At 24.9% G+C, this 12877-nt stretch overlaps 2 protein-coding genes across 23 annotated transcripts in view; both read left to right on the top strand.

Moving 5' to 3' along the window:
• Window positions 1-12877, top strand: part of LOC126894396 (uncharacterized) — a 350657-nt gene that overhangs the window by 100100 nt on the left and 237680 nt on the right. The window lies entirely within an intron of this gene.
• On the top strand, window positions 664-7842 carry LOC126894403 (uncharacterized). The gene is made up of 2 exons (XM_050665418.1): window positions 664-2189; window positions 7090-7842. The coding sequence occupies exons 1-2, from the start codon at window positions 731-733 to the stop codon at window positions 7350-7352; spliced, it is 1722 nt and encodes a 573-aa protein (XP_050521375.1). The 5' UTR covers window positions 664-730; the 3' UTR covers window positions 7353-7842.

Below are 12877 nucleotides of genomic sequence, written 5' to 3' on the forward strand. Positions count from 1 at the left end.
CAAGTATCAATAATATCTGAGAGTGATTACATCAATATTATAAAAATTCATTGATGCATATCCTTTACACTTCAAAAAAAAAAATTGTATATTTGTAATTTTATATTATTTATGTTTTGAAGTTTCACAAAAAACCAATTAAAAAATGTTGATTGTCGTTTTTATATAATATTTAAATTTAAGTAGGATGATCATTGGAAATGCCATTTTTTACAGAATCGTAATTTTAAAATATTTTTTTAAATTTCTAAAACTGAAGAGATTTATTCAATTTTTATGGCAAGGAAAACTTCAACGAGAATAAAATTGAGTTCTTTTGACGTATTAATCATTAAAACCAGCCAAGGAAGAGCTGAGAATTTTCATGCATAAACAAAAAAACCCACGTAATATTAAAAATAATACCTTCTCAGCTTCGCATTAAAATTGAAATAAATTTGATCATCACGCAACTTAAGTTATAAGTGATAATAATAAAAAGTATTATAGTAGTTAATAAATTATAAAATATATTTAACTACAAAAACCAATAATTTTTTTTCAACATGTATTTACTTTGCGAGTATTTGAGAGGTTTTTAACACACGGATCACTCTGTATTACAAATGATATATAACACAATATATTTGAATAATAATCCAAACAATTTATTTTAATGAAAAATTTAGTAAAAGCATATCTTTTCATAAACTTTTATTTTATATTTTAAAACTTTGTGTAGAGGATTAATATGTCTCTATTTAAACTAATTGTACTTTTAAACATAGTTAATTTATCTATTGAATTATCTCATGTTGAGCTTCATTGTAATTTTTCCAAATACATATTAAATTTTTTTAAACACCATGAAAAGTACTTATTGTATCTTGAAAAACAAAACAGTATCTTTCCAGTTACTCATGAAGATCTCAAAACCTATGGCACATCTTTAAAAACACATGGTAGGATTATAATGGGTATGTTGGATGCATTGCGAATAAAGGGTAAAGAATCTAAAGCAAATGATTTAATGTCTGTTAATTTATACTTAAACAATGTTTCTGAGTCATTAAATTTCATAGTTAGGAACAGTGCAGGTAAATATGATCGGAATCTTTCTAGCGTCCTCAAAGGATATCAATTATTTCATCGAGTAATGGTTAATGCTCTAGAAGAGTTTATAAACAAAAGTTGCAATAATGTTACTGTTGACGAAGATTTTATTAAATGTCCCAACTATAATACATCAGGAAAATATAATATAAAATACTTACCAGAAGTTTCGGAAAAACTTATAAACCGGCTATTAAATAAAAATTCATTTAAGATTGATCCAAATAATCTGGTCCCATTGTTAAATAAAAATGAAGTATTCATTTCTTTATCGACATCATTAAACTCAAAAAACTATAAGGACTACGACCCGAAAAATTTATTGTTTTATGATTTATTAACTCCAAATAACACGGAATCAAAAATACAACACTTATCAGACATCCAAAAAAATGAACCTTCAATTATGGTAAATGAAAAATCTTTAGATTTATTGAAATATGCAAAAGTCAAAGTTAGATATAATGGAAAAAGTATGTTAAATATAACTGACGTAGTTCGATATATGTTGTTTAGTTTTGATACACAAAACATGATTTCATTTCAGGAACTTGTAATGGCTGCATCTATTCTACCTCTTTTGTCAATTTTACAAACATTTTGTTTGTTTATCAAAAATTCACCAAAGGAAAATAATAAAGTAAAATGTTACAGTGAAGATGTGGATTTCTCAAGAATAATTAAAGTTGGAGAAGAGATTCTTAAAAACAGTGTCTTATTCAATAATTACAATATTTTTGTTGGAGGTCCAAAAAAAATCTTGATTAAAATAATTGAAACGTTTGAAAAATTTATAAGTCAAATCAAACTTAATAAAAAACTTCATTTTTCTTCATTACAACTAATTCTGAATCTTACGAGTTCATTTTTAAAAGGTAATAGACTTGATCATTCACTCTACTCAGTTTCCACTCAGGATTTAAAAGAAATAAACTTTAAAGATCAATTTTCTCAAATTGAACAATTTTCTAATCGAGTTACAAATTACACAACAGCATTTAAAAAATATGTACCATTATTTAAAACTGTACAGAGAACTTATTTTTTTGGAGTTCTTTTTGTACTTAAAAACAAGAATTTTATTGATGATAGTATTGGTAAGTGCTTATTTTTTTGGAAAATATATTTATTAATTTGTAGAATATTCTCAAATGCTAATATTGTGTACGATATTTTTATTTAAATAGCAAAGTTTGTAAACTAAAATAGAGAGATATCTTGTGTGAGAAATATATATGGATATTTGAAAATTATTAAAATGCAGCTTTGAAAATAGTAATGATAATTGTAACTCTGATAAAAAAATTAATTATAAAATTATCGTATGAAAATGTTATATAATTCAAAAGAATTGCATTAAAATTACATTATATTATCATAATAAAATCAAGGATAGAATAATATTAGAGTTGATTGTTTAGTTTATGGTGACATTTTGTATTATTATAATAATGTGACATTAATATAACTTGAAGTTTATGTAAATTTCTAAATTTTAATGACTTTCTAAAAATGACGCTTAGATAAAATTAATGTACGTTTATTATGTAAATTAATTTAACGTTCTGGATATTTTTAATATTTTTTACGTAGAAATAGCCATAAAAATGGGAAGGTTAAAAAAAAATGTTTTAATCGAAATATAGCATAAAGAATTAACCCTAAAAATTTTAAAATAAAATGAAGTGATCATGCAACTACTTCTGGATGATTTGATATGGATTGACCCGTAACATAAAACAATTACATTAAAATTACAAAATATTATCATAATAATATCAAGGATAGAATAATATAAGAGATAATAGGATATTTTATAGTAACTTTATCTAAAATGACCAAATCAATTTAATTTTCTTTTAATAGATAAACGATATCTTTACCTATCATTTGGTATATTTTTTTATAAATCTGAGCCTTTACCTGCCCACAGGGATAATTTAAAATGACAACTTTTTCACAAAAAATTAACTTTTTCAACTTAACTTTTGAGAGTTTTCCGGAAATACTGACACTTTTATATATAACTTAAATTAAAGATTATGTAATATACTTTAGTAAGAAAAAAAAATTTCGGACTTTATTTTCATCATGAAAACGGACATCAAAGTTAATAAAAAAGAAACCAGCACAGTGGGGACGTGGCATAGTTGAGTTAAGTATGATCTAACAGTGATTGAAATCACTATTATAAAAACGCTTCGATGCAAATCTGTAGATAGTGTTTAATTTTAAAAAATTGGTAGATTATTCAAAAGCTACATAATCTTCTATTTCCTTATTTATATCCGGATTACAAGTTTTATGATTTATAAGTGTAATATATAAATAAATATAAATAAAGGGAAATCGCGTAAAAGAAAAATATATATAATACTTATTATAAAAAAATTATAATGATTTATACATTTTTCAAAAAGTGTTATAAAGTTAAAAATATAAAAAAGAATTTTTTTACAAAAATCGTATTTTTTTATTAACTTTAATTTCCGAAATTTTTTTTTCCATATTAAAGTACGTATATTACATAAGCTTTAATTTAATATATAAATACAATTCTTAGTATTTCCGGAACACATTCAAAAATTAAGTTAAAAAAGTTCTTATTTCTATACGAATTTTTAAGTATGCTAAATGAAAGAAGTATATAAATATTAGCTTCGATGCGAAGCGGAGAAGGTATTAATTTTACTATGATGTGTTTTTTATTTTTTTTTATTTTTTTTTTTTTTATGTCTGTTGCCACTTTTTCTCAGCTCTCACTGGTTCTCACAGACCGATTTCTTTCAAAAATACGTCAAAAGATCACAAATCGTATCTAGTTGAAGACATTACCCTTAAAAATTGAAAAAAATTCCCTCGTTCCCCGCAAATGGGGGAAATATCCAAAAAAATTACAAATTTAAAAATCGCTAATTTTCGAAATTTTTTCACTTTTTTTTCTTAAAACTTCCATAACTTTTTGAAAAATCAACAAATCAACATAATTTTTTTTTATACTAAAACCTTAGATATTTACCTTTCATTTGATATCATTTTTTTGAAAATCTATCACTTAACCTGCTCATTGGGGGGGATTTAAAATGGCAACTTTTTTACAAAAATTAATTTTTTCAACTTAATTTTTGAAAATGTTCCGGAAAGACTGCGTCCTTTAAACATATATCAAATTAAAGCTTATTTTATGTACTACAAAATGAAAAAAAAAAATTTGTCCCGACACTTTTTTTTCTACATTTAAACGGCTGCCGTAGTTAAAAAAACACTATTTTTGTGTTAAAATTTTCGATTTTCGATTTTAAATTTTCAACTTAAAAATGCTATAACTTTTTGAAAAATGTATATATCAGCACAAATTTTTTTTTTCTAAATACATTATAAGTACATCTTTCATTTGACATACTTTTTATTAAAATTGGACAATTTCCCCTTATATAGGGGGCGTTCAAAACTTAAAATATTGTAAAAAACATAGATCTTTTTCAACTGAACTTTTGAAAATGTTCCGGAAATACTGCGTCCTTTAAACATATATCAAATCAAAGGTTATGTTATATACTATCAAATGAAAAAAAAAAATTTGTCCCGACATCTTATCTTCTATGTGCAAATGGCTGTCGAAAATTTAAAAAAAAATGTAATGTTTGCGATAAAAATTACATTTTATCGGGATGTTTTTTGTACTTAAAACTGCCATAACTTTTTCAAAAATGAACAAATAAAAATAATATTTTTTTGTATTGAAACCTTAGATATTTCCCTTTCATTTGATATAATTTTTTTGAAAATCTAACACTTATTCTGCTCACTGGGGAGGATTTAAAATAGTAACTTTTTTACAAAAAATAACTTTTTCAACTTAATTTTTGAAAATGTNCTTCTATGCGCAAATGGCTACCATATTCAAAAATATGCTATTTTAACAAATTTTTTTTTTTAAATTAAACACTATCTACAAGAAGTTGATGNAATTTTTTTTTTTAAATTAAACACTATCTACAGATTTGCATCGAAGCGTTTTTTATGATAGTGATTTTAAACACTGTCAGATATCATCTATACTGTACCCAACTATGCCACAGCCCCACTGTGCCGCCACCCCACTGTGCTGGGTTTTTTTTCAAATAAAACCATTTCCCTTTATACAGGATGATTCATTAAGGATAAGACACTCATTTACTCAGTAACTATTTTGAAAATTTGAAATTTTTGGTAAGGAAAATATTGTTTGATTCAAAAAACACTACAATAATATGTAGTAAAAACATGATATTTTTCATCCCTTCAAGGTTAAAAAACATTTACTTGAGTTTTTTTAAATGAGAAATTTATTTTGAATTTAATAAAATTTTTGAGTTTTTAATTTAATACTAAATGGCATTTGAATTTTTAATATAACTTTATTCGTTTATTAGATATAAACACTTAAAGTTTCAAATTTTTGAGTTAATATACATGTATAATACACTAGGGATTAAAATTACTGTTAGCTAATTGGTTTTTTATGACATCGATATTAGCAGGTACAAAGCATTGTTTTCATCAATGGTAGTAAGGCATAATGTTGTGAGTTTATAAATACACTAACTGACAATACAGAATGTATATCTATTGATAGTCATAATTGATAATGAACAATCCGTGACTGTGACAGCAATGTCATAAAAAACCAATTAGCTACCTGTATTTGTAATCCCTTGTGTATTATACATGTATATTAACTCAAAAATTTGAAACTTTAAGTTATTATATCTAATAAACGAATAAAGTTATATTAAAAAGTCAATCATTTTATTAAATTAAAAATATATGTTCCCATTTCAAAAACAAAGTTGACACACTTACAAGGTATAAGGAATGAACTTAAAAAGTATTACATAGTTAATAATTCAAGAATAATGTGAAATTAAAGATAATCATAGAAAAAAATGTTTAAATTATATTTATTTTGTAAGTAATTGAGTGGGTTAATAAAAAAGTTATTCTGTATATATATTTATATATCACACTTATAAATCATAAAACTTATAATCAGGATATAAATAAGAAAATAGAAGATTATGTAGCTTTGGAATAATCTACCAATTTTTTAAAATTAAAATCTATCTACAGATTTGCATCAAAGGGTTTTTTATGATAATGATTTTAATCACTGTCAAATATCATCTATACTGGACCCAACTATGCCACATCCTCACTATGCCGCGACTCCATTGTGCTGGGTTTTTATTTTTAAAATTGATGGAGTTTTTCAAATTTTTGATATGTTCAACAAGAATAAATTCTGGTTATTTTGGTACATAGATCTACAAAATTAATTTAGTAGAAACTGAAACTTATTACGGACAGACATAAAAAACTAACACATATTAATAAAATTAGAACCTTTTCAGCTTCACATCGAAACTAACAAAATTATACAATGTCCAATTAAATGGATTGGATATCATTATATTGGCTTAATCGACGATATGATGATAATATTACTTTATTTTTCACCCCGGTATATGCGTTTAATCAGGCAACGACAATTTTCATTAAAAAAATCCTGTATCTATGACCAGTAAATAGTGTGTAATAAATTATATCTAATTAAATTTCTACAAATTTTAAAATTCTCAAGAAATTTAACTGCAAAATATTATAAAGAGATATTATACCAAATTATTTCTTATAATCTTCTGTATAAAATGGCTTTCTTGAATTTTTTAAACATTTCTAGTATTATTTTAAAAAAATTGTATGATATCATTATAGTCCTAAGCTTTAATAAGTCATACAATAAAAAAGTAATAAAAAATATTCAGTAGGTCAAAAGTAATAGGATTGATCATATTATGATAGTCACTTTATACAATGTATAGTGAGTATAATAATGTATAGTATACATTATATAATATTTAAAAAGAATATTTTAATTGAGTTTTTTAAATATCTAAAACAAATTCCATAGGAATGTATGTTATCTAATATTTTAACAATCGTTTTCTTTTTTAGAATATATTTTGAAACAGTATAATTATTGTAATTTGTATGATAATTATAAAAAAAATATTGATGAAACTGAAAGTTCTGTAGAGATCGATAAAAACGATGATTTTGTATTTGATGTAGAAGATGTGGTTGTAGATCTTTACACAGAAATTGTGGACAATAAGTACACTACAAATAAAAAATGTGAATATGCAATAAATGCAAAGCCAAGAGACCAATTTAAAAGTATGCCGAAATACATAAAGGATTATTTACTTTTTGATTAAAAGTCATAATTATTAACAATTTTTTCCTGTATTTAATTTATAGATTATGATAAATCACATTTTATTAAATAAATATTTCACCCCTAATATGCAAACAACTTTTTTTATAAAAAAAATTATTCTTCTACCAACATCCCTTACATCTTACACTTAAAAAAGCTTTTGATTTTCGAAATTGCTACTTTATTTATTTTTTTTCATTAGATTCATTCAATTTAAAAAAATGATTCGTTTTTCAACGAGTTATAGCTGTTTATAGTTAAGGAGCGATCAGAAAAAACGATTTACACAATTCCCAAATCTATCAACGCTACCGTCATGATAACTGTACATCGTAACATACTATTATGAACCTATACTACTTATCAATTTACAACCCCAAAAAGATGTTTTTTAAAACATATTTAAAAAATAATTACGTTTTTTTCTGATCGCCCCTAAATATTAAACAGCCGTTATTGAAAATTGAATAAAATAATATAATCTTTTAAGATTTTAATTAATAAAAATGATTATTTTTTCAATTGAATAAATGTGATGTAACAAAACAATTTATTACAGAGTAATAAAGTTTTGAAGTTAATATTTATATACTTTTGTTCCTTAGCATTTCCCAAAGGCATGTCAAATGTGTGTTTTTTATTTAATAGATAATTATGTTTAGAAACCTGTTCTATAACATGTATTTGAACATAGATATTTTTAAATTGATATTTCTATATGCACAAAAATCTTTACTTAAGAATTAAACAGGGCAATTGAAGTATAATAAACTACTATTATTTTATTTTCTGAAATAATAATTATTTTGAGAAATGTATTTTTACTAATTTGATTAGAATTTATTTCTCAATTTACGCGAGGTTAAATGTTTATTAGTCCATCAGTAATTCCTTATAAGGGTACTAACTTATTTTTTAATTGAAATATACACATTTTAATTGATTAAACGTTAGAAAAAGATTCCATTAAAATACCTGGTCGATAACAACTTTTAAACCAGATTTTATTCTTTGAAGTTATTAACATTTTTATACTTAGGTGTGAAGAGGACACACCTAAGTACATATTATTGTACATATTATGACGATGCATAATATGTACAATGTGTTAATCATGTATAAAAATAAAAAACAAAACCCGCATCTCGCCTCCAGTCTACATTTAATAATGTTGATAACTTTTTACGTTGGTGCGAGAATTTTTATCGTATAGTCTTTTTTTTAATTGGATCATTTCCAACTACATGAACTAGTTATACATGTATATTATAATTAAAAAAAACTAAATTCTTAAACATATAAGGGATAAAAGATAAATAGTAAAAATATTGAATGACTTATAAATCAATCAAGTAATACTATTAAAAGAAAACGACAATTTTAAAAAAATGGTTTTATCGACATTGGTTTTATTGGTAGAGACCAGCAGGTCGTTAATTATTGTTGAGCAACAATAGGTTATTTTGCACGAAAAAGACGGACACAAAATGTTCCAATAATACCGCGGCACTTTCGCTGGCGTCGGCAACACGGTGTCCCGCGACGTCAAAATATTGACAGCGACGGCGGTCTGGTGCGGATCGGTTCGTCAAATCCGGTCGTACGACACGTCCGGAACGGACGGCGCACGACCTAGACGTCGTCACTTTGACGACGGGAAAAAGACTCAACGTACCGTTTGCGGCGGCTCGTCGTCGGCCGCACGGCACTTGCTCGACTTTGCACCGTGGCGCATGGAACGCGATGACTCAAATTACCGAATACAAATTATAGGGCGACGGCTGATAAAGATGGCGCTGGTCGCGAGACGTCGTGTATCGCGAGACCGTTTCAATATTATCCAATTTTACCAACCATTTCAATGATTCTAAGTTACTATGATAAAATCATTTGGATTTTAATTGTATTTTCTTGTTTATCATATTCTATATCAAGGATTTTAAACGTAACAAACTTTAAATGATTGGGCATCTAGAGAAAAATATGGCCTTAGTTTATTTATTTTTTACTATCATGATTGGTGGAATTTAAAAATAACCTTTTGGAAGCCACAAAAATAAATAAAAATCACAACTTGATTTCTAATAAAATTTTCTTTCAAATCTTATAATAACTTGATTTTAATTAAACAATGAAGTTTTTCCATTTAATTTTTAAATCGTAATTTCCAAATTTAAGAAAAAATACTTAATAAATAAATATATATGCATTGGATATTGTGCAGAGACTATGGATAGCTTTTAATTGAGTGTGTATACTATAACAGTGTACACAAAAGTTGAATTATTGTGAAGGATTTTATCTGCCGTTGTTCATATTAGATAGTTTCAATTATAACAACGTGAATACATCATTTTTTGATTAATATATTTTTAAAAGACGCAGTAATTCCAGAACATTTTCAAAAATTTAAGTGTTAATTATAATTATTATAAGGGAAAACTTTTAGAGCTTTTAATGTCCATCTAATGAGCATATTATACTATATTGTATATTAGAATAGTATATTATTAGGGGTCGCCCTATTCAAAAAAATTATTCCAGTTATTAATGGCTCATGGTAAATTACAATTTCAACTTTATAATAAGTTGACGAGAATTAATAATCAAGAAATATTACCGAAGCAAAAATTTTAACAAATTATATGAATCTGCATGGTAGCGTTTTATTATATTAATTATAATAATTTTGATATTCAAACTAAAATTAAAAAACTAAAAATTAATTTTTTATAAATGATGTAATGATATTTTGGTTTTATCAAAACTATTGGGTAAACATAATATATTTCTAAATTTAATTGTTGTGGACATTCGGTTGTAAATGCTTCGAACGCGACCTGCAACAGGTCACACCGTAAGGGTTGTACAGAACAGGCTTCAGAATATTCCTTTCATTCTTAAAAATGCTTTTTCCAGATACGTCTGGACTGTACTGGAATACAGGTCATGTTTTATTATTATTTGATATAGTTATGGTTGTCGTATGTTATTATAATTGATATAATTTAATATAATTGGTACATGGAAGATTGTTCTTTTTTTGGAATTTATCCTAAATTAAATAAAAAATAATACGTACACAGTCGATAGCGTCAGACTCGGTATATATATTTTATGAGAAGCGTCAAGTCAGACATATCTGTTGATTACATGTATAAATTTTATTAATTTAATATACAGAGTGATCAACTTCTGGTAAGACACTCATTTTCTCAGAAAATATTGAGAATTTAAAATTTTATTATAGAGAAAAAATATCAAGTTCATAATACTCTACAATAATATGTAGTCAAACCATTATTTTTTCGTCCCTTCAAGGATAAAAACCCTAATTTATAATTTTCTTAAATGGGAATCCTTATTTTTAATTTTACAATATGATAGAAAAATAGATTACAAACAATTTTGTTCTTATAATATTTTTTATCTGATAAACCATTCGTCCGTTACAACTTTTTAAAGTTAAGTGATTTTAGACCAAATTTCTATTGTCATTTTACTATATTAAAAACAGTAGTCATAATTTTTATTTGCTGTTGGATAAACCAAATTTTATTGATCAAGTTATGACAGGTAAATTAGCTATAAAAATTTACTACGCACTAAATTAGTGATAACAATAATAGATTCAAACCGGGTTTTCGGTGTATTATTAATAGCTAAGTCTATGGTTTTGTAAGACTAAAGGATCTAACAAAAATATCGGTTGCACTACCACCGATATTATGAAACGTAATAAATGACAATATTTTTTCTGGAAGTCAAAATCTTTAAACAATTATAAAACGTAAACGGTTGTTTGGATAAAAAAAATTATAAGAACAAAATTGTTTGTAATTTTTTTTTCTATCATATTATCAAATCAAAAATAGTGGTTCCCATTTAAAAAAATTATAAATAAACATTTTTATCCCTGAAGAAATAAAAAAAAATTATTTAACTTCATATTATTGTAGAGTTTTATAAACTTAATAATTTTTCTTTTTACAAACATTTTAAATTCTCAATAGTTTCTGAGAAAATAAGTGTCTTACCAGATTTCGATCACTCTGTATATTGTTTGAACTAGTAATGTAAAATTACCGTAATAATCTTTTTCAAGAATATTTTCAACATACGATAATATTATTTTTAATTAATTTATATTTTTTATTAAGCTAATGTGGATGGGATTTATCCTAGATAAAATCAAAAAATAATAAATACACACTTGATAGCGTCGAGATCGACTGGTTTGTAATTTTTGTACTTTAAGACAAGTTGCATTGTCTGTTTACATTTAGTGAAGAATAACAAACCTAACCAGAATTAATCTACAAAGTTGTGTTAGGTCAGACTTGACTGCTTATTGAATTTATAATATTTAGTGATATAATAATCTTTTGTTGTAACTGTTTTACTATACAATTCATAAATCAAAAAATATATCAAAATAAAATATTAAATGAAAGGGAAATGTCTAAAGTTTTAATAAAAAAAATAATTATTTTGATTCATTCAAATGTGTAGATAGTGTTTAATTATAAGAAATTTTAAGCAACATCAACTTCTATTTCTTAATTATTCCAGATTTGTAGTTCTTTTATTTATATGTATAATATATATAAAATAATAAAAACCCAGCTCAGGGGGGTCGCGGCACAGTGATGACGTGGCATAGTTGGATCAAGTATAATGATATCTGACAGTGATTAAAATCACTATCATTAAAAACGCTTCGATGCAAATCTTTAGATAGTGTTTAATTTTAAAAATTGATGGATTATTACAAAAGCTATTCATGATCTGCTATTTCCTTATTCATATCCTGATTAATATAAAGTATGTCGAATAAAAAAGGGATATAAATATTATTTTTCATGAAAAAATTGTATTGATCCATACATTTTTCAAAAAGTTATAGCATAATAAAGTTAAAAATGTAAAAAATAAAATCCAGAATTTTCACACAAAAATAGCATTTAGTAGCCATTTTCACTGAGAAGACAAAATAAAGTCCGAATTTTTTTTTTTCCAATATAAAGTACATTATATTATCTTTAATTTAAGATTAATAAAAGTTTCAGATTTTCATGCATATATAAAAAAAAATTATATTGATCTATACATTTTTCATAAAGTTATAGCATTAAAAAGTTAAAAATATAAAAAAGAATTTTTTTACAAAAATTGTATTTTTTTGATTAACTTTGATGTCTATTTTCACCGTAAAGACAAAATAAAGTCCAAAATTTTTTTTTCCATAATAAAGTACATTAAATTTGCTTTTATTTAAGATATATTTAAAAGTGTCAGACTTTCTGGAACACTTTCAAAAGTTAATTTTTTGTGAAAAAGTTGTCACGGCGAACGAGGGAAATTTTTTAATTTTTGAGGGTAATTCCTTTGACTAGATACGATTTGTGATCTTTTGACGTTAAAAAAAATTGGTTCAGTGAGAGCTAAGAAAAAGTGGTAACAGACACAAAAAAAAAATATTTACACATCATAGTAAAATAAATACCTTCTCAGCTTCGTGTT

The sequence above is a fragment of the Daktulosphaira vitifoliae genome, unplaced genomic scaffold (assembly GCF_025091365.1).
Source record: "Daktulosphaira vitifoliae isolate Bord-2020 unplaced genomic scaffold, ASM2509136v1 Scaffold_1, whole genome shotgun sequence".
In the NCBI taxonomy this organism is placed as follows: Eukaryota; Metazoa; Arthropoda; class Insecta; order Hemiptera; family Phylloxeridae; genus Daktulosphaira; species Daktulosphaira vitifoliae.

Excerpts from the sequence above, each read along its gene's own strand:
- LOC126894403 (XM_050665418.1), top strand. The coding sequence starts at position 731 with ATGTCTCTATTTAAACTAATTGTACTTTTAAACATAGTTAATTTATCT. Across the intron at positions 2,190-7,089 it reads TTTTATTGATGATAGTATTG|AATATATTTTGAAACAGTAT; the intron begins GTAAGTGCTTAT and ends TTTCTTTTTTAG.